Source organism: Cnephaeus nilssonii (assembly GCF_951640355.1).
Source record: "Cnephaeus nilssonii genome assembly, chromosome: 13".
Lineage (NCBI taxonomy): Eukaryota > Metazoa > Chordata > Mammalia > Chiroptera > Vespertilionidae > Cnephaeus > Cnephaeus nilssonii.
The window spans coordinates 54,444,005-54,471,744 of NC_137084.1; the positions used below are offsets into that span (position 1 = coordinate 54,444,005).

The 27,740-nt window shown below is 46.5% G+C and overlaps 1 protein-coding gene across 1 annotated transcript in view; it reads right to left on the reverse strand.

Moving 5' to 3' along the window:
* Positions 1-27,740, reverse strand: part of ME3 (malic enzyme 3) — a 171,394-nt gene that overhangs the window by 70,297 nt on the left and 73,357 nt on the right. Inside the window, exons 3-4 of the mRNA XM_079789394.1 lie at positions 20,942-21,075; positions 17,103-17,252 (exon numbers count right to left, since the gene is read on the reverse strand). Of these exons, the coding sequence (XP_079645520.1) occupies positions 17,103-17,252; positions 20,942-21,075 (284 nt within the window). The remainder of the gene's footprint in view (positions 1-17,102; positions 17,253-20,941; positions 21,076-27,740) is intronic.

The window sequence follows — 27,740 nt, forward strand, 5'->3', positions numbered from 1 at the left end:
GCTTATCACTGCCTATTAGTCACGAAAGCTGGAATTTAATAAAGGAGAACAGAATGCAGTTTTCAAAAAGGACAAAAGTTCACTGGGAAAACATGTGTGCAAACTTTAGGGACCCTGATCTCTGGGAGCAAACGTAAGAAAGAGACAGCTAAGTGCCTAGAACCACAGGTCTGAAAGGGCCACTCATTAGGTGTAATTAAGCAAGGGGTTTGGGGCACATGTGACTTAGTCATTTTGACTGGGTTTAGGTCTAAACTATATATCTCTTTAAAGGGAGAAATCTGAGAAAAATCAAGATCAAGACTGTTCAGGGCTAAGAAAGTATTTGCTTTGAAGTGACTGGGAAAGATGTGTGCTTCTCTGGTCAGAAATAAGTCCCCATGGACCCATTCAATTAAAAACACCAGTGTTATTGTGAAGCTCCAGAGCAGGGGCTCAGACAGACGTAGACTCAGACCTCAGGTCTCCTGGTTAGTAGCTGAGTGACCTTGGCGAATGACTACATTTGAACATCAGTTTCCTCATCTATAAGATAGGAATAGTAAAACATTTCTAATGAAGTTGTAAGTGACAAGAGATGATGTATGGAAAGCAATTAATAGAATGCCTGGCACATGTAGTGAGTGCTCAATAAATGAAAGCTATTTTTCCATGTAAACTACCGCAAAGAATCCTTCATGTCCCAGACTTGCCATTAGAATGTGATGAGTAAAGCTAAAAAATAAGTTGACTTGATCTGTTCAGGAGACTGACATAATTTGGATGCTACCATGAAAATTTTTTATTGTTATGCTGAGAAACATAGCAGGTCCGGTATTTCTTTTCTATGAGCTTCTATATATATCAAAGCTTAAGCGACCATTACGACAGAACGACTGGAACGACTGGTCGCTATGACACACACTGACCATCAGGGGGCAGATGCTCAATGCAGGAGCTGCTCCTTGGTGGTTAGTGCGCTCCCACAGGGGGAGTGCCACTCAGCCAGAAGCCGGGTTCACGGTTGGTGAGCACAGCTGCAGCCCTACCAGGTGGCAGCAGCAGGTGCAGCGGGGCCAGAATGAGTGACAGCAGAGCTGTGCCTGGCCCCTGCCACTTCAGCACTGCTACATTCCTTGTGTGTGTGGGGGTACAGTCTGGCAGTCCAACATCCCCTGAGGGGTCCTGGATTGCGAGAGGGCACAGGCCAGGCTGAGGGACCCCACCCGAATCCATGCACCCGGCCTCTAGTATGTATATAAAGCACTCATTCATGAATTATTGACTCCAGAATAATTATTTATTAGACCCCTCTATGTAATGGGCACATATCTAGGCACTTGGGATATTTATTTCAGTGAACAGACAAAAATCTCCACTCTTATGGAGCTGATAATTCATTCATTCATTCTGGTATTTGGCAAATGCCATACTAGTAAAGAAAGGGAAAGGGCCCTAGCCGGTTTTGCTCAGTGGGTAGAGCATTGGCCCTTGGACTGAAGCATCCCAAGTTTGATTACAGTCAAGGGCACATACCCGGTTGGGGTGTGCACAGAAGGCAACCAATCAATGTGTCTCTCTCACATTGATATTCCTTTCTCTGTCTCTCCCCCGCTTCTACTCTTTCTAAAAATCAATTAAGAATTAACAACAACAACAACAAAAATAAATAAATAAAGAAAGAAGAAAGAAAGAAAGGGAAAGGACAAAGATACAAAGATGAAAAGACACGCTGTCTGATAAGCTTCCAGTCCAATAGAGCAGAGTGTAACCACTGAATTATTATGCAGTAAATTCTATCCGAGTATTAGCAGAGACCACTGAGGACAGACATTGGACAAGGGAGCAAAATACTCTGCAAGTAGGGGAGGGAGGACAGCGACTGAGGAGGTGGCACGAGATGAAGACCTTTAGGTTGGATTTGAAGGGCGAAGTGGGAGTTTGTCATGTGGGTAAGTGGAGAAAGGCCAGCAAGCAAAGCGAACGACTGCTGGTTTCTGTCGATCAGTAAGGCATTTGGTATAATGTAAGATGAAAAGAAAGCACAATGTATGAACTAAAGTAACATGTTTTGGAAACTCAACTGTTATCAATCACTAACTAATTAAACTCTGTTTTTTTTGTTTGGTTTTTTAAACTCGGACTCAGTAGAAGACGGTCTTTATTTCCCCTAAGTTTTTCCATTAAGTGAGAATAGTTGAGTCAGCTCCAGCTTGAGTTTGATTTCTGATGCTCTGTGCTTACTGGAGTAGAGTTTATGAAAATATGGTCCATGCGCGACCAGTGTAGTTCATAAACTTCCCACGGGAAAATAAGTTGTGGGTAGTTTTAAAATGAAGAATCTTGGGCCCCACTCCTGACCCAACAAATCCAAATCTTGGGAACGGGAACTGGAGTTAGTATTTTTTAATAAGTAGACTCTTAGGAAAGTTTAAAACCACTGGCCTAGGTAGAGGTTTACTCTCAAACACTGACCTCCCAATTTGATCATCAGAATAATTTAATTACCTATTTATCTTAATTATTCTATACAGCGCCTTACCTGATTTTGTTCAACTATTATTTGAATCCAAATTTCCTGTGCCGTCTTTGTCTAGAGAGAGAATTTCTCTGTTCCTCACTATTGGTTATCCCCACACCTCCCCGTATGATTCAAGGAGGTTCATTCTAGCTTCATTTATTCTTCCAATCAGTAAAAAGGTTACCATGGCAACTTCACATCTATGTCCCTCCCCTTGGCTGCACATGAGAAGCACCAAGTGGCTCACACAGGGTCCATCCTGCACCAGGAGGCAAAAGCAACCTATTGAATCTTATTTGTGATGAGGACCCAACATTGTTCGTAAGCCTCTGGAAGCAAGGATTCTGGAAATGCAGGTCATGATTTCATTCCACTCCAGCTATTGAGTTCTTCCCAACTGACAGGACTGGAATTGGGGATAAAGTTCTTTTGCAAATAATGGATGAAGTCTGCTCTTTAATTATTGCAGTAATGTGGAAACTCTTTGCAATTATTTTTATTCTCTGGTCTAGCTTTTAAATACAATCACATTCCAGAAACACATTTTAAGTGCCTATTGTGTTCCAGGTCCTATCAAGTCTTCCTGCTGAAGATTCTTAAAGGAATCAAACCACTTTTACATTACCATTTGAAAATTTTAAGACAATGCATTTTAAACAAAGTTACAGAGTTAAAGCTCTTTGTCTTTATGTAAGTAGCCATTAATAATAGATGCTTGCACCTCTAAGATTCTATTAGAAGTCATCAGGAAAATAAGTCTCCAAGTTTCTCCTATCCATTGATCCTATTCTTGTATCTACCAATCCTTCCATTCATCTTCCTTTCATCCATCTCATAAGAACCATACATACGCCAGGCTCTGTGCTTGGTGCTAGGTATCCAATAGTGAGCTAAACAAGTATGGTTCCTGCCCATCAGAGGTTCTCAGTCCAGCAGTGGCAAGATCGTTCTGGATGGCAAATAGAAAGTTCCAAACTCTAGGTCCCATTCTAATTCTTACTCGTTGTACAGCCTCTGGGAGTCATTTCCTCATGCGAAAGGGGCTGCCCTGTGTGTTTCACAGAGCCTGTTGGCAGGTTTACATTTGAATTCACTCTGAAACTTCAAAGTACAATATAAATAAACGTAAGCAATAATTATGAATTAAGTTAGATTAAAATGGCAGGAGAAGACCTATCTCTCTGTATTGTGGAAGAGACTCAAGAGCAGGAGATCTGAGTTCTAGTCCTACCATTTCCACTGGCCTGTACCCTGGTAGAGAGGGTGTCGGGTCCCCTCTAGGCCTCAGTTTGAGCTGGTTGATTTATAGCTCCAGGATCCTGTCATTGTAAGCTGCAAAGGGAGGCACAACACATTCAGAAATGCAAAGCACAAGGTTCCCTTAAGAGCTAATCAATTCCATCTCTTTACAGGCAGGGTCCCACCTAAGGGGCCTGTGGCTGTTTTCAAAGTTCTCTAAGGTGGGAAAGGCCTCAGCCTGCCCTGGAGCCCAGCATGGGAAGCTGTCTGGGAGTTTTGGGTAGTGGGCTATAGGGGGCATACAGGTAACATCTGTGTTGGCCGCACAGGGTGCTTTTAAAATTAGAGGACATTAAATATCCAGACACCAAATCAAGGGCGTATCATGGGAGCAGGAGCCATGAAGTGCTTGGCATGTCATTGCTACATGCCTAAGAGCTCTGTCTGTGCAGGTGTGAAGGACCTGCCAAGGGCAAGCCCTGGCTCTCTTCCTGAGACTCTAACCGGGCACCTCCACATGGCACTGCAAATCACAGCCCCACCTCACCCCGTCTGCCCGCAGGGGACTGCGGCTGAGGCTGAGGCACAGGGGACTCTTGCTGGTATCTGTTGCCACTTTCACTAAGGACCGTGCTTGCTTTGTTTTCGCAGCTTTGGAGGACATATTTGTGGACACAGGACTCAGAAACGATGCTGAGTTTTAGCCCTGCAGGACAAGAGGGAGAGGCCTTGGATTAGGACAGACGTGGGTTTGAACCTGCCACTCGGCTCCAGCCAAGTCTCCTGTCACCCTGAACCGCTCCTCTGTGACATGGGGACAACGATACATTCCGATTTCTCGAAGATACTAAAGGTAACATGACTATCATGGTGCTGGCCACTCAATGACAGGAAGTGGTCCTAGTTATTATAATCCAACTCATTTCTGGAGTCCAAGCTCAGGGTTCAATCACTGTCATCACACCACGGCACAGTTCAAATCCCATGGTTCTGCCTCTCACTTTCACCGTCACATCCAAGCAGTGTCCGTGTGCTGCCTACACCTCTTTGTCAGCTCCCTGCGTTTGCACCCTTCACCTCCACACCGGTCAGGCTCTTCCCTCCTCGTGCTTCAGTTAATACAGCAGGTTCCAGTGAGTTCTCCTCTTGAGGCTTCTGAGAATCATCCTCTTTAAGAAATGCTTCGAGACAACCCCCCTCTCAAAAGCGAGCCATGATCCCTGACTAATGTAAGCCAAACGTCTCACTCGGTCTCATCAGCCTTCCCTTCCCACCCAGCAGAGCGATCTCCTCACACACCCTACCCATGCCTGGGGCCGTCGGGGTGGTGAGTCCTCTATCCAGACCAGGAGGGACACGACAGGCAGCAACGAGGTGTGTGTTATGGAGCCTGGGTTTGACTTGCGGCTCTATCATGCCACAAGTTATTTTGCCTGGGTTTGACTTGCGGCTCTATCATGCCACAAGTTATTTTAACCTCAGGCTACTTTAACCTCAGCTTCCTCTTCATGGAAAGGGCCTGGAGGGCTACATACCACAAGAGATGCCGAGGGGGCTAAGAGAGTCAAGCACCTAAAGACAGCCTGGCGCACTGGAAGCTCTGAATAAATACATGTTTGCTATTGTTACATGGCACAGTGATTCAGGAAGGGGAATTGCTTTCAGCTGTAGGTGACAGAAAATTGTGACTCAACTGGCCGGAAAGAGGAAATTTACTTCAGAAAACAAGAAGTCCAGGGGAAGGTGGCTCCAGGAATTGTTTATTTAGTGGGTCAACAATGTCACCAAGGATGCCGGCTCCCAGCACTACCATCCTTGGCATTACAGGCCTGTTCCCAGGGCTGTTTCCCTCATGACTGCAGGAGAGCAGCCCCGTTCCAGCGTCCCAGGCAGACAGGAAAACATCGGGGAAGAAGACGCTCTCTTGTGGGAAGAAAAACCTTCCCAGAAGCCCTCTGGCAAATCACCCTCACATCTCCGTGGCCAGAATTGTCACTTGCAGGGGGACACTATAATTGGCTGGGATTTATTAGTACCGACTGCTTAGTGCTAGGAAGGGCCAAGTCTTCCTCAAGCATATGGCCATTTAGGGAAAGAAAGATAACTGGAAAAACCCCCACACAAACCTGGGGTTTTATTAAAAAGGAGGAAGGGGCAACTCGCATTGTCTTCTACATCCCCAGGGCTGAGAGTCTGTGATTCCTGGCTTGTTCCACCCACACGTTTGGCTTATGCAGTCCCTCCCACTTGGAACCCATCCGATAAAACTTTGTATGCCAGGGACTGTGCTGGGCCACCTTCCCAATGCAATTCAGAGTCTTTCTATCAAGATTTTGATCAAGAACCAACAATGCAGCGGAGAGATTTCTTGCCGTATTGAATTACCTCAATCGTTTCAAAGTAAACTAGACGATGCACACCACACTTTACTGACTGGCTTATGGCACCTTCACGCTGCTCTTCGCCTCAGTTGGGCTGTAAACTCCTCAAGAACAAGCAGCACGAATAAATGATGCCATTTGGATCTCTCATGCACTGATAGGGGCCAATCATAAAGATGGTGCTTAGTCAGTGCTTGTTGAACCTAATCAGCAGACAGTCCTAAAGTGCTCCCTCTGGTAGATGCCTGCAGGTACTGTGCTTGGCACCATGGGAGATCCAGGGGAGAGCAAGATAGTCCATGTCCCCCCTGAAGCTTGTGATCCAGAGAGGACCACCTATGATAAACCATGGGAAGTTGGAGAAGTCCATCTCCCACCACTCACATTACCTTTTTTCCTTTTAGCTTTTCCACTTGCTCCCCTCCAGTCACCTTCTGGACACAATGTGGACACCACACTGGAGGCCCTACCTGAGCTTGTTTCCATCGCAAGTTCCTAAGACAGATCTTCGTGATCTATTCCTCTCATCCCTCATCCGTTCACACAAAAAGCCTATCCTTCCTAAGCCCCAATCCCTATGGTCTCAGGAAATGCTGGTTTAAGATGAGTCTCTAAGAAATCAGTTCATGCATAAAGTTTGCAATGCTACCCATCCAGGGCACCTGGGAAATTTGAAAGGATTCCTGTAGGTGCAATGGACTAACACAAGGACATGAATGTAATAATGGAATTTAGGGGTTGGCCTGCTGGTGGGGTTCTTTTCTGACAAGACGGTCTTTGCTTTTCCTCAAGAAATTCCACAACAACCATCCTTTATTCTTCCTCTAGTCCAGAACCTTTCAAAAACATTTGCACTGTTTGCAGCATCTCTTAAGAAGCCACTCTTTCTGGACTAAACTTAGTGTGAGCAAGCACAAGCTTTCACGCACTGTACAGGTTAACGGGAGAGCGAGGTTATTGGAGGACAGGTCTACCCAACTCCTGCCTGTATGGATGTATTTTCTTCTCAGTAAGGAAATTCTCCCACACCGATTCCTTCGATCACCATGACGGGGATTGCCAGGGACAAAGGAGGAAAAGGACAGAGTCAGATAAAAAAGAAACAAAAATCTGTTTGCTTAAATTGTCAGGGAAAGCTGCTTTGGGCTAAAGGAAGTCAAACCCAGAACAGTCTAGTCTAGTTAATCAATAACCAGGGCAGGAAAAGATAATCCTTGCATCTGCGTGGGGCTGCTCAACCATTCTCACCTTCACTCTCAGCCTCCAAACGCATGGATGGCGAGGGTGTCCTTGGACCGCCCCGCACAGCAAGCTGCTCCTGCGGGAAGCTCAAGTCCCAGGCAGGGCACATGCATTAAATACAAACTCACTCATGGTTGTTTTTTTTTGGTATGTCAATCTCAAAACTTCTTCTAAAAAAGAATAAACCAATTCCTTCAGTGATTGAAACCCATGTAATTCAGCCACAAAAATAAATGATCCTTTTCGCCTCCATCTCTCTGTCCCAAAGTGTTTCAGTGATGTGGGGTTCAGATACAATTAAATTTACTCCACATGGCATGGGGACATTGGGGTCAAAGAGCCGAACAACCTCACACTTTGGAAGGACTCCTCGTGCCACCTTCCTCAGATACATTCCAGCATCAGTTCCCAAGCCATGGCACGGAGCAGTCCTTGACAGACCCTGGACTGCCCGGCTGGTCTGCCTGGGCAGGTGCCCATGTGTGAGTCAGAGTTCTCCGCAAAAGTGACACTTCTGCAGATAAGCCTGTAAGCTTATTCTTGGCAGAAAATGAAAAGTACATGTCTTCATCTACTTCTGAATTTCCCTCCCTTAAATGCCAGAAATCTTAGAGGCAAATTTAAAGCACAGTTCTCTAATCTGCTCAAAAATTAATACGGTAAGGGTTGGAAGGAGCCCCTGAGCTCACCTAGCAAAATCCTTTCATTTCATAGATGAGAAAATTGAGGCCCAGAAAGGGGGCGGGGGGTTGACTGAAGGTCATCCTGATAAAACGGAGCAGGCCTCTATCTCATGACCCACAGCTGTTTCTACTCATGCACGGTGAGGCCTGGAAGTTTCTACTCCTTCTGCTTCCGTCAGATGGGCTCTATTCATTTTTCTTTTTTTAAATATATATTTTTTATTGATTTCAGAGAGGAAGGGTGAGGGAGAGAAAGATAGAAACATCAATAATGAGAGAGAATCATTGATTGGCTGCTTCTTGCATGCCTCCTACTGGGGGTTGAGCCTGACCGGGACCTCCTGGTTCATAGGTTGACCTTAACCACTGAGCCACGCCAGCTGGGCTCTATTCATTTTTCAGTGAGCAACTTTTCACCAGCCTTTAATCTAATGGCTTTCTCCAAGTATTTGTGCACCACCAGCAGCAGCAGCATCATGGAGAACTTGCTGGATATGCCAGTCCTCTGGCTCCATCTCAGACTTGCTGAATCTGTGTTTTCACAAGCCCTTCTGGGGACTTTAATGCACGCTGCAGTTTGAGATGCCCTACTTTAAAGTTAGCCCCACCCACCCGGTTAGCAAAGGGATCAGACCCATCTAGTTTCACAGCTTTTTCAGTTTGGCTCTTCTGGTGACCTAAGGCAGAAGTTCCCTTAAGTTATCTGTGAAGAAAGAGAGCTTATTGCAAATTGTGGACAGGCGCTGGAGTGGAAGGCTACCATGAACCGAGGCGGCTCTAGGGACCGTCACTGCTCTGCCTGTTTTCCCCTCGTCCTCTCCCACCTGTGCTGGCTCCTCTCTCCACAGATCCATTCCTTTCCTTCCTACTCTTTTGTTCCTTCATAGCTGGTATTTGCCTTTGATCTACCATGACCCGACTATGAGGTCTGAACCATTGCATCCTTTTGCTTTTCCCCTTCCCAACTGGAACATTTTTCCCATATAGCTTTCCTACATTCCTGCAAAGGGTGCCATCTGGCCCCGCTCATCTTTTGAGCCAGGCCCCATGGGTCAGATGCTCATCCAAATGACCACCCACCGTTGGTCTGATGCTTTTTCCCATCTACTCCATGACTGGCAGGATGAGTGAGCCGCTTGGGAGAGGGGGGACTTCTGGGCAGTGATAGGGGTTTCAGGAGGAAATTGGGGGAGGGAGGAGGAAAGCACACATGAGACTCCCCCCAGTGCCCCCCACTGTCCACCCCACTACCCTGTGAATGAGACAGGAGGGAACTCGGCAGTGGGGTGCACCGGCTTGTCTTACTGAGGGCTGAGTTGGAGGTGAAGGCTGTGTTATATTACATGACCCTACTCTTCACTATACGCCAAGCTGGGGTGGCCTGGAAAATATGGGCTGCAGGTTATCAACTCCCTAAAAGTCACAGAATATCCGTGCCTGGGAGGCACTTCAGCCACCACCCAGCTCAGTGGTTCTCAGCCCTGGCTGCTCATGAGAATCCCTGGGGAGTTTCATTTGTTTATTTTTTGTTAATTCTCACCTGAGCATATTTTTCCATTGATGTTTAGAGAGAGTGGAAGGAATGAAGGGGGAGAGACAGAGACACATTGATTGGTTGCTTTCCAGGGACTGAGTCTGCAACCTAGGTACGTGCCCTTGACCAGAATCGAACCTGGGCCCCTTCAGTCCGTGGGCTAGGGACCTGGGGAGCTTTTAAAATGAATACTGCCTGGGCCCCACCTCAGGGATTCTGACTTAAAGTCCCCCTCCCCTGAGTGCTTTTTGTAAAAAAAATATACATATATTTTACTGATTTTTTACAGAGAGGAAGGGAGAGGGATAGAGAGATAGAAACATCAATGAGAAACATTGATCAGCTGCCTCCTGCACACCTCCTACTGGGGATGTGCCCGCAACCAAGGTACATGCCCTTGACCGGAATCAAACCTGGGACCTTTCAGTCTACAGGCTGACGCTCTATCCACTGAGCCAAACCTGAGTGCTTTTAATGCACACCTGTAACCTAGACCCACTGCTCTAGCTTGACCCTCCTAGTTTTACGGGTGGGGAAACTTAGGCTCAGTTACATGAGGTGACTGCGGCTCCCTTAAGTATCTCATTTATAACTTGGCTCCAGAGTTTGGGCTATTAATCATAAACGAAGCTGGAAGAGATCCCCAGGGCTGCAATCCCACCCTATCATTGTTACTGAGACTAAGGAGCTAAGTGACTTGCCTACTGAGTCACAGTCAGAAAGGGGGATGCAGGGGCTCGAACCCAGGTCTCCTGACTCCTGGCCCAGTGCTCTGTCCATCACACGTGGGCTGGAGGACAGAAGGGGCCAGATGAGGAGCTAAGCAGGCCCAGCTGCAGACCTCGTGCTCACTCTGCTCCGGGAAGCCCTGCCAGCGCACAGCTGGAACAGTTTGGCAGAGGAGCCTGGGCGTAATTGGACATGGCGCAGGCTCGGCCAAAGGAATCAGCACTTTTGGGTCCTGAGGATGGGGAGGAGGCGGCTGGTCTGACAGGCTAATCTTTGCTTTCTGCCTGCCTCCCAGTTATGCCGAGTGTGTGCGTGTGTTGTGGTGTTCCTGATGGGCTGACAGCTGTGTTGGAGTGCAGATTGGGAACTGTGCCCTATGTCAGGGGTCATCTGGCATCTGCTGAGATGAGGTTGCCTTCATTTTCCAGAATAGCTTTAAGGGTCAAGGCGTTGGCACCCATTTGTGAGGTAAGTGGCTAGAAATGGCTTTCGTGGGCATTTAGGAAGCATAGGCCTGTGCCCGGGAGCCCCTTTGTGGGAGAGGGGGTAGTGGTGGAGGTGGTTGAAGATAAAAGGGTTCCAATGTAAAAACAGGAAAAATATACACGAGGCAAGGGCTCACCAGACATAGTGAGTGGGAGCCTTATCCCACCTTTTAAGGAGGTTACGGCGAGGAAGAGGAGATAAGAAAAGTAATGCCCCTTTTAAGCTTGTGAGGAACTTTTCAAGTGATGAAGCATGTTCGCACACATTTAGCTCATCTGACCTTCACAACAACTGCACAAGGTAGGCAGTCCCTGTGATCCAGGCTTGGGGAGGTGGGGAAGCCGGGCTCCAAGGCCACATGGCTATTAAAGGGGGAGCTGGCCCACTCCCTCTGATTCCAGCCCCAGTGCTCTGTCCACCATGGCATACTGTGTGTGTGTGTGTGTGTGTGTGTGTGTGTGTGTGTGTGTGTGCGCGCGCGCGCGCCATCGAACGCACAGACGGGTCACACAAGGGAGTTTATGTGAAGGCAAGAATGCAGGTGTTGATTTCTGAAGTGTCATGGTTACCAGGGCCACAAGAAGCTGGACCGTGAATGCAGTAAACACAGGGAATTGGCTCTGGGTCAGCTGCAAAGACTTAGATAAATTCGCCTTAGCTTTCATCTGGGTAAGATTGTTGTAGGGCTCAGAGATAAATGCGTGAAGTAAGTAGCCTAGGGCCCACCATGAGCATCATACATGTTCACTAAATGGTAGCTGTTAATATCCTGTGTGCGTGTTACTGGCCTGTGTGCAGAAAGCCACCTGTCTGCATGTGACAGACAGCAGTCTGGTTCAGGGCCATTGGCTGCTGGCTTTGTCCAAATCCAAATATGCCTTCAGGTAGCAGTCCCACAGAGCCTCTGACTGGTGAAACCAGGTCCCCCGTCCTACCCTCACCTTCCTCACTCTCCACAGCCTCTAAGTCCTCACAGGTACCTGCTAAAGGATTTGCTAGTTAAGCACAAGTACTGATCATGTAAGGTGTGAAGCAAACAACAGAGGTTGGAGGCATTTCAGAGGACTGAGTTGCCCTGTTGGTTTATAGTTTAGCTTCTTGGGTGGGGTGACTGTGTCAGATGGCAGATCTTGGGAATGCCGGGTCAGGCACATCACAGCTGCTAAGCACCTAGATGGGCTGGGTCCTTTTCACGTGGAATCTCGCAGAATCCTCACAAGCAGTCACTTGAATGGGCGTTATTCCCATTTTACACGTGAGGAGACTGAGGAGGTGCTAAATTAATTATCAGAAGTCACCAGGAGCTGAGATTCAAGGCCAAGCCTTTTGGGTTCAAAATCTGTGCTCTTTCCACCACTTGCAACCTAGCCCTCGTCACCCATGAAGGTTGGGCTCCACACAGAGACTGGGAAATGTCCCAGGTGTGTGCCTATTGCTGGGAGCCCCAGAGGACAAGGAGGGTGAAGTCAGAGCTGGTCTAGAGGGAGGCAGCCTGGGGCGGGGACAGTGTTCGCTCGCCCTGGACTGCAAACTGCAGTGCATTGGCTTCCTCCTCGCAAACCTTCTTGTTCCGTCCTGGCTTCCCACCCAGCCTCACCTCTGGCTTTCATCTCTTCCAAGTCCTCAGGGGGCATTCCTTCCCGCTAGGCCAGCCAGGCTCCCTGGCCCATGCAGAGGGTCAGCCAGGGAAGAAGCAGGACAGGCAGGGGAGGCTCCACAGAGCCCAGGCCTTCTGCTATGTCTCCTCTACCTAGGGATACTAGGTGCCCGGAGACACTCCGCTATCTCCCTCGTGAGACGATGCAGAGCCTCAGGCTGGTTGGAAGTTCAATTTTAGCACCAGCTGGACCTAATTAGCTTGGGGGTAGAGGGGCAGTCCCTTTCACAGAGGACTCCATTGTTGCTGGGAACCTGGCAGGCCTGTTTATCATTTCAGAAACCGAGAAGGAGCTGGCTCTCTCGATCTTGGCCTCAGAGCTGTCCTCCCTTCAGATACTAATCCGTAAAGCCATTCCCAGCCAGGCCTCAGATGAAGCTCAAGGCTGGGGTGGGGCCCAAACTCTCATTTCCCTCAGGACCAAGGCAGGTGTGGAATCAACACCTGGAAAGCTGCCAAGTGGAAACCTGGAGCAACAGCTCAAAATGTCACATGTCATATGGTTTAATTGGGTAAATCGCCTGAAGAAGGGTTCGCAAAACACATGAGGGAAGTCTGTACCAAGAGTGACGAATTCAAGAGGATGGTTCCTTTTGCCTGAGCCTGCTTCAGCCCCTCCCATCCTGGGCCCAGGACCTGGTTGCAGCCTTCCCTCCCAGGAGGGGCTCTGGAAACGGCATCTAGCAATCCTCGCCTTAGACCCCAGGGCAACCAAATATTCCTGGGGCTGCAAGGACTCCCTTGCCAGAATGCCCACTCCCAAATGACTGGAGGCAGCTAACTGGAGTGGTTACCTGTCCCACTCTGGCTCAGACTGCATGGGTTTGAGTCCTGGCTTTGCAGCTTATGAGCTCTGTGACTTTGGGCAAGTTATTTCTCTGTGACTCAGTTTTCTCATCTACAAATGGGATGATTATAGTACCTACTACTTATGGGGTTGTAGTAATTAAATGAGTTAATACATGTACACTTTTTAGGATAGTACCTGGCCTTTAGCAAGCAGTTATCAGTATGCTTTTTTTTTTTTCTGGTTCCAGTTCAATTGTGGGTTCCATGTGGGTTTGCACCCCTGTTTTTCATGCTATGTGCCCAGCTCTTGCAGCATCCCCTCTACACCCACTCAAGGCTAACCAGATCCTCTGAGCTCAAGTGGTTAACAAGGCCCCATTTCTACCCACATGGACCCCGTTCTGCCATGTTCCTCTTCACCTCTGATCCATTGAGAACCACCAGTGGGGCCTGCACCTGAGTCTGAAACAGCTCCCCATTAATCCACCCCCCAAGTGGCTGGGCAGAACCCCTGGTCAGTTCTCCTACCCAGCCCCTCTACTATCCTATTTCATCCACCATGAGGTCCCAGAAGCCATACATTCTAGCAAGAGGGAGGTGAGTGCTTGGATTCAATTTTCATGACCCAGATCTAACGTCACCTCTTTGGTGTGGCTTTCCCTGATTCCCAGTCCGAATTCTGATTTCACTAATTGCCTGCCAATGGTGATCTTAGACCAGTTCCTCTTCTCTGGCCACCTCAATACCCTTACCTGTAAAATGGAGATACTGTTACTGAGCTAAGCTTACAGGATATTGGAAGGTTTCATTATAAGCCAATGGGTGTGGAGACCTAGCTCCCCTCCTCTAACCCTCCTTTCCAGGCGCAGGAGATGGGATGATACCCAAGTGAGCTGACTACCCTGGTGTCTACACAGCCTATAAAACCAAGCCCTTCCCTGGAATGGCTGTTCCCTCCTTCTCTACATATGGAATTCCTAGTCAACCTTCAAGGACCAACCCAAATATTATCTCTTCTGTGAAGCATTCCTGCTGCCCAGGGGAAAAATAAATTTTCATCTCCCTTGTATTCCTGTAATTCCTTTTGTCTCTGTTATGTATCCTATTCCTTGTCCCTGTTATATATCCTATTATATATAACTTATATTATTATTACCTCCCCCTCACTCTGCTAGTAAATCGCTTGAGGTCAAAAACAGTATTTCGTTCATTGGGGTAACTTTGCAGTGTCTACACTATGCCCAGCACCTAGTAGTTGCTCCATAAATGTTCATTAATTCAAATTTAGTCTAATGTGTTCCCTGGATTGTGGAGTGGGCTCTGGAGGCAAATTCTACCTTCATGGGACTGTTGCCTATCCAGGTTTCTGACCCTTAGACTGGTTTGCCTGGGGCCAAAAACAGAATCCACAATATAGTGCATAGAGTCTGTGGAAGGAGGGATTCCACACAGCCTGGGAGTGGGAGGTGGGAGTGGGACGGCCTCAGAGTTCCATAAGGTCTCAGCCACAAGCCAGAGGAGGCAGTGATCCATGCTTAAGGGCTAAAGGACCTCTCTAGGTAACACTGGGTTTTGAAAGAGCCAAATCATGTCTGTAGTTAAATGTGTTAGTTCATTATATGTTCCATGACTCTGCTTTCTTTCTACAAATTTAGAAGTGCATATGCATAACATGACTCTGCATTTATTAATCCTCCCTTCCTTCTATAATAGTTACTGAAGGAAACAGACATATACATTTATGCCAGACACCTTGTCCATTATCACATCTTACCCCAAGAATGATCATTTGAGGTGGGTGGTATTATTACCTCCATTTCAGAAATGTCGAAATTAAGGCTGAGAGAGGATAAGAAACTTGCCCAAGGTCAAGGAGATAGAACTCCCAGCCAGCACACAAGGCTACTTTCCCATTTGAGAGGCAATTACCTGCCAAGCACTGGTCTCGAATACACAATGGATCTGACATGTTTCCTACCCTCCAAAAAATGAGCGTTCCAGGAAAGGAGACTGATATACAGATAATTAAAAACACAAAATGCAAAAATAAAACTATGGACTAGAAGTATGTATAAGAGATTGTGGGGGAGGCTGAGAAGGCAGTGATCAGCTCAGCGTGAGGGGACCAGGGAAGGCTCCTCAGAGAAGCTGACTCCTGGGGTGGGCCTTGAAGGGTCACCTGAATTTTGATGGGTAGAGAACGAGGACAGGAGAGAATGCAGGAGTTTGAGGCAGAGGGGACCACATCTGCAAGGGTGTGCAGGAGGAGAACTCCAGATGTTCTTGGGCATGGAGAATATAGATCAGTGTAGCTAGAGCATAGGACTTCTGACTATGAGCTGGGCTATGACAGGCTTAATTTTGTCCAAGTGTTGCACTTGTTTCTTGAAGGCCTAGGGCAGTGGTCGGCAAACTGCGGCTTGAGAGCCACATGCGGCTCTTTGGCCCCTTGAGTTTTTAGCAAAGGCCAGCTTAGGAGTACCCTAATTAAGTTAATAACAATGTACCTACCTATATAGTTTAAGTTTAAAAAATTTGGCTCTCAAAAGAAATTTCAATCGTTGTACTGTTGACATTTAGCTCTGTTGACTAATGAGTTTGCCGACCACTGGCCTAGGAAGCTGCTGATGGCCTTGGAGGAGAGAATCACTGGAACTGAGCTGCACTGTGCAGGAGGGAGGACCTGGAAGCACTGTTTCTGAGTAGGAACTGGGAGGTAAATAGGGTCCTGCATCCTTTAGAAATGTACCACGAGCTCCCCATGTCTCTTTCTTGTTGAAAGAGGCAGATTAAACACCACGACTGCTCCGGGACCATGGTGCAGCGTCCCACCCCAATAGAATTGCAGAAGCATGGCTGCTCTGAGAGGGGAGGACATGTCTGCTTCAACAGCTGGACACCCCCATCAAGACAAGGCCTGATACGAGGTCTCTGCCAGTGGTAACAGTGGGACCAGGAAAGACGAGTACGGGCATCGGGGTGCCAGTGACCGGTGTGCAGTGCTCATCCCCAATGTTGGCTTTAGCCCTGGAGGACTGTTTTTCCAAATGAACAAAAGATGTTCTAGATCCATACTTGCATGTTCCTCACATGGCACATAATTTATAAACAGATTTATAAATTCTCTATGAATGTGAATTACACATCTGTGCACAGTGCATTGTATATGTACATATTTCTAACACAGACTAAAATTGTGTTCCATTATGTATGATAAACCCCGGTGGCTCATTAGTGCTAGAATTATAGTATATATTGGTAATTACTTTGGAAGACCTTTTGAAAAGTCTCCCACGAAATACAAAAACACCCAAGCAATCTCATTGGAAAATTGCCCCCAAATTCTTTGGCTCTAAAAGAAAATGTAGTGCCAATTCTTTTTCCCCCCCTAACAAAATGACATTTTAAGTGGAATCTGAGTCAAGCCCAAAGGAAGGAATACTGGTCCTTTGAGTCAGCAAAAGAATTCACTCTGCTGTCCGACACTCCGTTACACATTGGCGCGGACTGGCAATAGAGCTGTCGTTACTTTGGAGAGGACCAGAAAAATGGGGGTAGTGGGGGAGATGTTAGGTAGATAATGAGAGAAAAAAACTGAAATGCCTCTCAGGCCAACTCTGGACAACACATCGGGCATTTATTCTGAGGTGCAGAAGCTCTGCTATCCTCTTGCTAGATACTCTCTCAGCTCATATCTCCGCTCACGGGGTCATTTTCCTGAGCAAGGGCTTAAAATCAAATGCCTCCTTGTTGGGCTGCTGGCCCAATCAGGATGTAGCCTCCCAAGTCCCAATAAGCAAGGGCAGCAGAAAGAACTGATAGCAGACACCCCTCCCTGCGCCCTGGCTCCGAGGTGGCTCACCGGGGCCTGCGGAAGGTCAGGCCGTAGTGCTGACAGGCCAGCCCCACGGTAGGCGTGTACACGATGGGCATGAATTTCTCCACGTCCGACGTCAGTACGCGGTAGAAGAGCTTCTCATTCCGATCTTGGAGTGTCATGAGAATGATGTACCTTGGAAAGGGAGACAAGAAACCACGCTGTTCACATGAGCGGCCTGTGTGGCAGCAGGGGAGGCCGTTCATGCAAGGACCCAGGGCTCCCACTCAGCTACCTTCACAGGCAAATCACACATCTCCCCAAACATGGATCTCACCATCCATGAAGTGTAAAGAGTATTATCTGTTTTATGGTGCTTGTTATTATACACTAGTGTCCCGGTGCATGAAATTCGTGCACGGGGGGGGGGTGGTGTTCCTCAGCCTGGCCTGTACCCTCTCCAATCTGGGACCCCTCGAAGGATGTCCTACTGCTGGTCTACAGGGATCGGGCCTAAACCAGCAGTCTGACATCCCTCTCACAATCCAGGACTGCTGGCTCCAGCCACTCATCTGCCTGCCTGCCTGCCTGATTGCCCCTAACCACTCTGCCTGCTGGCCTGCTCGCCCCCAAATGCCCCCCCACCAGCCAGATCACCCCCAACTGCCCCCCGTGCCAGCCTGTTCACCCCCAACTGCCCCCCCTGCTGGCCTGCTTGCCCCCACCTTCCCTCCCCACTGGCCTGCTCATCCCCAACTGCACCCCTGCTGGCCTGCTCACTCCAAACTGCTCCCCCCACTGTCCTGATCACCTCCAACTGACCCCCACTGATGGCCTGCTCACCCCCAACTGGCCCCCCTGCTGGTCTGCTTACCCCCAACAGCCCCTGCCATTCCATCCTGGCCTGATCACCCCCTGGCGACCCAAGGTCCCAGCCCCTCCTTTTTTTCTTTTTCTTTTTCTTTTTTTTTTCCCCAGCACCTCCTTGAGCAGAGGCCAGGGCTGGCTGGAAGCAAGTATCTAGAATTTATTTATCTCTTATAATTGAAACTTTGTAGCCTTGAGCGGAGGCCAGGGCTGGCCAGGGCGGGAAGCTTGGCTTCCTCCATCGCCGGGGGCAACCCAAGCCTCCTGCTTGCTCTAGCTTGTGGCCAGCCGCCATCTTGGTTGGGTTAATTTGCATACTCGCTCCTGATTGGCTGGTGGGCGTGGCTTGTGGGTGTAGCAGAGTGATGGTTAATTTGCATGTTTCTCTTTTATTAGTGTAGATAGTGTAGGTCCTGTCCTAAGTATTTTACATTAATTCATTTAAAACTCCCAAGGACTTGTGAGGTAAGTCCTACCATGGTTGCTCTTTGAGAGACAAAGGAGACCGAGGCACAGAGAAATGAAATGTCTCACCCAGGTGGCAGAGTCGGGATTTGAACCTAAGCAATCTGACTCCAGAATCTGTGCTCTCAACCACTGTGCAAGAGGGTTAGTTATGTTATTATTATGTGGACATTAATGAATGAAACAGAACAGTAACATTCTGAGGGTGGAGTAGGAGCAAGGGCACACCGGTGCTAGGAGAACTGGCCTCTTCTACCACACAGGGCTGGTTCCTGTCACAGCAGAGTTCACAAGTGGCCGAGGACCAACTGATCTCAGGAAGCATGTTCCTCCAAAATCTCTCTCTTGTCTATTCCCTGAAGCCTGAAATCACTAAGCCCAGGAAAAGAGCCTTTCATTCACATGCCTAAAAATGCAAAAGCCTCTGGGAGAAACAAAAAAACTCAGGGCTTAGAATTTACAGTGAGGTGTGAGTGATTGCTGATATCACAACCTTTCTGGACCACAGTTTGGGAGAGAGTATGGAGGCACTTGAGATCCTAGACTGGAAGGGGGTGAGATCCTGCAGTTGGGGATGACTTCTAGGTGTGAAGTCAGGGTCCTGGGTTTGAATCCCAGCTCTGCTATTTACTAGCTGTGTGACTTTGGGGAAGTCTTGTAATATCTTGGGGTCCCAGCCCCAAGGCACTGGTCCAGAATGAAAAATTGTGTTTTAGAAGGGATTTTGAGGAAGGGAGGGTTTATGCTTAGAATAGCCAAGCTCTCAACTCATTTCTTATGTAAGAATTTCTTATGCAGTAGCCATTTATACACATCTCTTCCAAGCTCTGTATTCAGTAATATCAAATTGATAACTTAATCTCAGTCATGGTGAGATTATTTACACCATGAAAATGGGCAAATACTAGAAATCAGGGCTTTCCCAGCTCCCACCCCAGAACCAGTTATTAAACATTTACCAGCACACCACTGCCCTTATCCAAAAGAAGCTGGGAGCCTCCTTAGCATTTCCTCAAGCACTTGCTGAAATGAGGGGCCCCTGGGAATAAGTGTGTGTGTGTGTGGGGGGAGTCAGAGTAGTCAACAGAGAATGTTCAGTAAGTCAGGATCAGTCACATCTCCCACCCCCAGCCTGGCATGTCTTCCCAGGCATATAAATGATGTCCATCCCACTGACTTTAATTTTTAGAGTTGAATATCTTTAGGAAAGAGGATTTCACTTTGGGATCAAATTCTTCTTTGTAAATTTAACAAAAGAAGGAGGTTCAGATTGTTCAAAGTTAGGACACATCTCACGTTGTTAGTTGGAGTCATTGTGTACTTTCTGTTTTGCTCTCCAGGGTGACATGGCTAGAACCAGTCTGAGTGGGATGAACAGAGGAAGAGAATATTTGGCCTATGCTGGAGTATGGCCTTGGAGTTAATATGAATAATACACATAGAGGTTAGTGCTTCAGGAGTCGGGGGATTATCCACTGCTGCTTAGAAGCAATGGATGCCATGGGGGGAACATAGGCAGATGGGTGTGATGACCCTGACAAGCTGCTGAGCTCTGCCCCTAGGAGGACAGCCACACTCTTAACGATTCAAAGTCTTGGCCATTGAGCTCTATAGATACGCAGGGGGAACTCTCCTTGCTTCCTACACTTCAGCAAGGTGACATGTTTATTTAACACGCTCTTACATAGTATGTACTATATGCGAGGCACTGTTCTAAGCACATCATAAATACTAATGTATTTAACCCTCATTATAGCCTTCTGAGTTAGGAGTGACCCAGAGAGGCTAAGTAACTTTCACTACTAAGAGGTGAAATGATGGTTTGAATTCATTCTAGCACTAGAGTCTAGCTTCTTAGCTGTGGGGTGGCAGAGAGGTCAACAGCACAGATTCTGGAGCCAGCTACCTGTGGTCAAGTCCTGGCTTTTCCATGTGACCTGTGGTCATGAGGTGGTCACAACCTTCTTTAGTAAAGCTGACCCTGTCATTCCCATTTGCCTCTTCATGTCTATGACCCCACTGTTGAGAACCCAGAAGGGTGGCAGGATTATTCACTGCTCCCCATAAGCCGCCAACATATGACATACCAGGTCCTTCCCAAGCTGTCCCTGTCCATTTCTCCGCTTTTCTACCATGTTCCCCTTGTTCAGGAACCTGGGCCATACACCACGTCAACACACCTGTCCCTATAGCTTTACTCTACTTGTTCTCCTATGAAATGCCATCCGTGAACCCACTGCTGTCTGCTGAAGTCCTGTTGGTGCTTCTGGGGCTGACTCAGGTCCCACCTCTTCCCAGCGGCCCTCCCAAATTCCACTGGTTGGAATTCAGTTTCTCTTCCCAGTTCTCCCAGGACATGTCGACTGCCTCCATCATAACAATCCCTGTTCCTTAGGGGGATCACCACCCCTTTGGAAGGTTGGGCTGGGTTTGGAATCTCTTGGAAAGGCTCTCAGTCCTTCCTGGTTGGAGAGTATACAGAATACACTATTCGGACCAGAGGAAACAGTGGATCCCAGGTCTAGGCAGAGAGAGCAGATGTAGGCACTGACTTGTCCAGGTCGCTCTGCTGCCTCTCGTAGGATTTCATGACCCGGAGGAGCTGGATGTCCTGGCTCAGGAAGCAGGGGGGGATTAGGCCATGGATCCCAAGCTGCATCCTTTCTTCAAGTGTAAAAGCCATCCCCTGGGGAGAACAAGAGCGAAACACACACACATAAATGGATATGCAGGAAACCAAGGAACAGAACAGGTTTCTACAGACAGGCCAAAGTCACTGTGACTCAACAGAACAGGCCTGGGATTCAAACCCCACCTCTGCCATTTGAGTGGCCAGGCAGTCTGTGCCAGTTGCTTTGACTCTTCTGAGCTTCAGCTTCCTCCTGGAAAAGTGGGGGAAATACCTACATTGTCATTTTTTGGCTTGTTTTTTGTTGAAGTTATTTTATTTTTTAATAACTTCAAAATTTATAGAAAATTTGAGACGATAGTATGGAGAGTTGTCATAGATCCTTCACCCGGTTTTCCCTATTATTAATATTTTACATTGGCATGGTACATTCGTTAGAGCTAATGATCCAGTAGTGATACATTCAGAATCATATAGACTGGCTTCTTCATTTAGCAATAGCGCTTAAGGTGAAGAATAGTCTCTTTAAGAGATGGTGCTGGGACAACTGGATTTCCACATGCAAAAAAAAAAAAAAAAAAAAGTTGGACCCTGCCTCACATCAAATACAAAAATTAACTTAAGATTAATCAGCAACCTAACTATAAGAGCTAAAATTATAAAACTCATAGAAGAAAACATAAGGGTAAATTTTTGTGATCTTGGATTTGGCAATGGATTCTTAGATATGACACAAAAATAACCAGCTTCAAAGGAAAAATTAGATAAACTGACTTTATCTAAAAACTTTTGTGCATAAAAGGACACTATCAAGAAAGTGAAAAAACAACCCACAGAATGGGAGAAAATATCTGGAGATCATGTATTTGGTAAGGGTTTAATATCCAGAATCTATAAATAACTGCTACAACTCAACACAACAAGACAAACAACCCAATTAAAAAATAGGCAAATGACTCAAAAAAGACAATCCAAAGAAGATACACAAATGACCAATAGCACATGAAAAAAGCTCAGCATCATTAGTCATTAGGAAAATGCAAATCAAAACTACAATGAGATACCATTTCACACCCACTGGGAAGGCTGTAATTGAAAAAACAACAACACAGTAAATAACAAGTGTTGGTGATGATGTAGAGAAATTGAAATCCTTGTACATTGCTGACAGTAATGTAGTGTTGCAGCCTCTATGGAAAAATATTTTAGTGGTTCCTCAAAAAGCTATGACCACAGCAATTCTACTCCTAGGCCTATACCCAAAGGAACTGAAAGCAAGGACTTGAACAGATGCATGGATGCCAATGTTCATAGCAGCATTATTCACAACAGCCAAAAGGTGGAATCAACTCAGGGGTGAACCAACATACAAATGGATAAATAGAACATATGTATGTACAATGAAAATTTATTCAAACATAAAAAAAAGGAATGAAGTTCTGATACATGCTATTATATGGATGAACCCTGAAAAATTAGGCTAAATGAAATGAGCCAGATATGAAAAAACAAATGTTATGTGATTCCACTTATATAAAATAACTAGAATAGGCAAATTCATAGAGACAGAAAGTAGATTAGAGGTTATAATAAAGTCTGGGGGTGGAAGGATTGGTGAGCTATTGCTTAATGGCTATAGAGTTTTGTTTGGGGTGATAAAAAGTTTTGGGAATGGATAGTGGTGATGGTTGTACAACATTGTGAATAGACTTATGCCACTTAATTGTACACTTAACATGGTTAAAATGGAAAATATTGTTATATACTAGTATACTTTACCACAATTTAAAAAATTAATAATATATTTAATACTCAAAACCATTGAATCATACACTTTAAATGGGTGTCATGTGTAGTATGTGAATTATCTATAATAATAAAAGCATAATATGATAATTAGACCAGGGATGAAGCCAGGGCTGCAAGGGAAGCCTGGGTCCCGGGTGCCAGAGGGAAGCCAGTGCTGGCAGCTGGGGGAAGGAAGACATACTCTTGCACAAATTTTGTGTATCGGGCTCTAGTAGTTCAATAAAACTGTCTTAAAAGAATTCTTTGCATGTTTTAAATACAAGTCCTGTATCAGACACGTGTTGTAAAAATATGTCTCTGAGTATGTGCCTTGTCTTTTTATTCTCTTACCAGTGTCTTTCAGAAGACAGCATTTTCTGCTTTGGGCACTGGCAGATGAGATGGGGAATGAATAGAATGTCATGGAATCTGCTTCCCGACCCAATTAAGCCCTATGGGGACAGTGTCTGCTGGCAGAAGTGGCAGGAACCGTCCTCATAAGGGTCACTGTGAGACATGGGCACACAAGTTGCCCCACCCAAAATGAGAAAGTGCAACACATGGTGAAAAAGAGAGTCCTTTTCTGGGTAGCACTCAGGTGGCTCTGCTGGTGTGAGGGCTGGTCTAGTACTGCCTCCGCTTCCTCAGCTTTCTCACGGAGGCCCTGGCAACCGACACAGTGGCAAACCCCTGAGTGGCCTCTGAGTGGGGACATCAACGAGGAAGGGACCACAGTCCTGGGGGGCGGGGGTTGTGTAGGGGGCTGAGAACAGTTTTTAATCAGCCAACCAATTAACTAACTACTAACTGACTAAACTAACACTGTCAGTATGACCCCCATTGTATTCAAGGCTGATTACACCTAAGGCAACTCTGGGTAATGAGCTCCAAGTAATTCGAAGTTCCTCCTAGAAGTGAAGAAGGCTGTGTAGGTGATAGGGAGACCTGAATTATGCTGACCGGAGTCTAGCTTCCCTCAGACTCTCTTGGGGAGGGGAAGCTTGAAAAGGGAGGGAGCACGAGAATGCCTCTCATTCCTCCACCAGCTGAAAACTGTCTCATCTACAATGATTACAGCTCTTTCACCGGGAGTTAAATAATGACAAAGAGATCAAGCACATATATTGATCAGCCCCACCGTAATGTCATTGCTATCGTCAGCTCTAAGGATGGGAGTTCGGTGAGTATCTAATTTTACTCTCTACTTTCCTTACAACCATATTGGGAGAGGTTTTACAACCACATTTTACAGATGAAAAGGCTAAGCAAGAGAGGTTAGGTGATGCTCTTGAAGTTGTAAAGCTATATTGCCCATACTTTATTGTTTCTTAAACCAGGATGCTAGTTATTTAATAATTAATAAGTATATTTGATAATTTTATATATGTGATAATTTCCCTTCCCCCTGCCCCCCCAGATAATTTCTTTGACGAGAGGTAAGTGGCAGAACCAGGAGTTGATCACAGGCTGCATTCCTGCCACTACAGTGTGCACCCTGCCAGGGCCTTGGTGAGATGACCTCAGAAATGGGAGTGGGAGGGGGGTGGTGAGGAAGGAGTGGAAAAAAACAGAAATAGAGAAGAAAAGTGAATAAAAGTCAGGCTCTTTGGCTACTCCCAATTTCCTCTCTGTTTGGTAACTTGGGGGTCCCTAAAGCTACAAATACCAGGCTCCTCTTGTGTTTTTGTAAAATAATAATAATGCTTAAGAGAATCCTGAAGCATGGGTCCTCCTCTCAGAAGGACTGCTGGAACTGTAAGAAAGATCGAGCATCTTGAGACAGGCTCGACTCTGTTTGAACGAGTGTCTCACAGAGATTTCTCAAAGTACTCTCCACACATAAAATTCCCACCTTTTCCCTCATCAAAGCCCTAAGGCAGCAGTTCATAAATCCCTGTGCTGGCCACCAGCTTCGCAAGTGGTGCCACAGAGGCCCTGATCCTTGTGCAGGAAACCATCTGGCCCTGGAGACTGAGCGCTTTCACTAGGCACCGTTAGGCAGGTGAGTGTTCACTGGCTCAGTAACGACTGTGATCCTGTCTCCTTGGCCCTGGGGATCCCAGGGCAGCCCAGGAATTTACTAATGACATCATCTTTGTTAATGACTGCTGTGGCTTTTAATAGCAGTCTGCTTCTCTCCCCAAAGCTAAGTGTTTCTCTTGGCTGACTGCCACCGACTTCTTTTGTGTTTGAGGAAGAAGTATGACCATTTAGCCACTGGTAATTTCAGGGATTTTTAAAGAAAGTACCACTAGAAGCTTCTTCTCATCCTGAGGCTAATGTTAAGGCTACTTCAGATTTACGTGTTTGTAGAACAGCAATGCAGGCACTTGAGCTGTCCCCTGGCCTCTGAAAGAGCACAGGCCTGGGAAGATTCACTAGGGTGTAGGGGGAAAGTATGAGAACTTGCATTTCTCTACAAAAGAAAAAAAAAACAAACTTTGCTAACTGACACTCAGGCTCTTGGTCTGTATGTCAAAAGTCACAATTCCCTTAACTATACAAGGAGTTCTAAGTCTCACAACATGGAGGAATTGACAGTGAGGCCCTATTCTTTCTTACCACATTGAGAAATTACAGTTTCTGTGCACCTGGTTAGATAGAGTTATGGGTGATATTATCTGGTTTATTTATGTATTTAAATTTTATTTGTATTGTTGACATTATTACGGATATCCCTATTCCCCTCCCCCCTTTGCCCACCGCCACCCAGCCTCCACCACTCCTTCTCTCTGGCCATCACCACACTGTGGTCTATGTCTATGGGTTATGCATATATGTTCTTTTGTTTTAATTTTTTAAATTTATTTTTTATTTATGTATAGTTGGTATATAATCTTATATTGGTTACATTAGTTTCAGTGTACAATATAGTTTCAGTGTACAGTATAGTGATTTGACCTTTTTATATCTTACAATGTGATCACCCCACTAATTCTAGGAATGATCTTTCACTGTGTAAACATATCACAATATTATTGACTATATTCCCCTTTTCCTTTTCACCCATCCCTACACTCTCCCTTCTGATAATCTTCCTTTCTATCTGAAGAAAACAAAAACATTAATTAAAAAAGATATATGCATGCCTATGTCCATTGCAGCATTACTTACAAAAGCCAAGATATGGAAGCAACCTAGGTATCCATCGCAAGATGAATGGATAAAGAAGATGCGGTACATATACACAATGGAATATTATACAGCAATAAAAAGAATGATATCTTGCTGTTTGCAATAACCTGGATGGACCTAGAGGGTATTATGCTAAGTGAAATAGATCAGGCAGAGAAAGACAATATGGTTTCAAATATATGTGGAATCTAAAAACAAACAAAACAAAAACAGACCCATATATTATTTATTTTTAACAAGATCTCAATTGGTTTTTGAAAAATGGCTAATTCTCTTAGTTATATTTCAAACTCATACCCTAGTGGCATTCAGAGCATACCAGTAGGGACCTATTTTTATTGTTACAGAACCATTGCTCTGGCCACTCCCCCAGCTAATGTCCCTCTCCACCAGCTCTGGCGTCTCCTGGGAACCTTTAGACCTCACAGAGGCAAAGTGGGTGGCTTCAAGAGCCTCCTCTAGCATAAAGGCCCAGGACTGTTTCAATTGTTTTAATGCTGTACCAGTATTAATCTTTTAGCTGTCACTCCTGACTTTACCTATTGCATCACCTTCCCTGAGTGATCATTTTTGGCCCAGTCACTGAACTCTACTGGTGGGCTGAGCATTGCCCAAGTTCTCAGGATGAATCTTATGACATTAGAGAGAAGATATTTGAATAGACCCTACCATCAAGTGACAGGGCTCAGAGGCAGGAAGTCCGCCAGGATGGGCCCCTGCCCCAGCCTCCTGCTGTTCAGAAACCAGGCTTCTTAGCACCCCGTTTCTCATGACTGAGCTTTGCTGAGGGGAGGCTCCCCTATTCTGCTTGGTGATCTGCCTGGTGCCTCTGGATCCAGAGCCTGCTGTACCCATGACAATATCTTCTCATTCATTCACAAGCATTTATGAGCTCCTACTGTGTGCCAGGACTACCAAGTCAGCCACTGGAGAGTCCCTAAAAGGAACAGATGCTGGTCACTGCTCTCATGAGTCTACTAGACAAGACACATAGATTAACATACGAAGGTGATCATGGCCTCTGCCTTGGGCAAGCCACTTCTCCAACCTATAAAATGGAGTGTCGCCCATTTCACATGCTGTGGCACAGGTCCTGGCACATAGGAAGTACTCCGTGAAAGTCAGCTGTTCTCCTTATTACTATTTTCTCCTTAGGGCAAGGTGGCACAAGAGAGCTCATTAGCAGATGTTGGCGATAAGCCCTGTAGGGTGGTCAGGAGCTAGTCTGGCAGAAGAGGGTGGGAGGAATAGGGGTGAAGTGATGTCACCACATCCAGCGTAACTGCTTGTCCACGGCTGTGCAAGGCTCCTGCCTCTGCAGCCCCGGGCATTCTCCCCACGCCCCACCAGGCACACTCTTTGTGGCTGCCATGCTTTGACTAACAGCAATACCCCTGCTCACCATGCTCTTACCACTTCCCTCCACCGTATTCCAGTCCACAGGCAAGGACTCTCCCCCAAGACACCCCATTTCACACAGCTCCCCGCTTCTCTTGGTGTCATAAAGTTTAGCACATAAAATGTGTTTTCTGTTTGATTTCTTGAGCATTAATTACTAGGTAGTGGAGTTGGGGTAGTTGGGAGTAGACACTCTGAAGTGGCTAACACAGGGTTATAGCACAATCATCCTAACATCATCAATAATAACAGCAATAGCACCTTTGATTGAGCACCCACTGGGCTGGGCCAGACACCGAGGCAGGCACTTTCTATCTCTAATCCTCACAGCAACCCTGAATTAACCATCCTATGGTTATTGTCCCTATTTTATGGGCTAGGAAACTGAGGCCAGAGGGTTA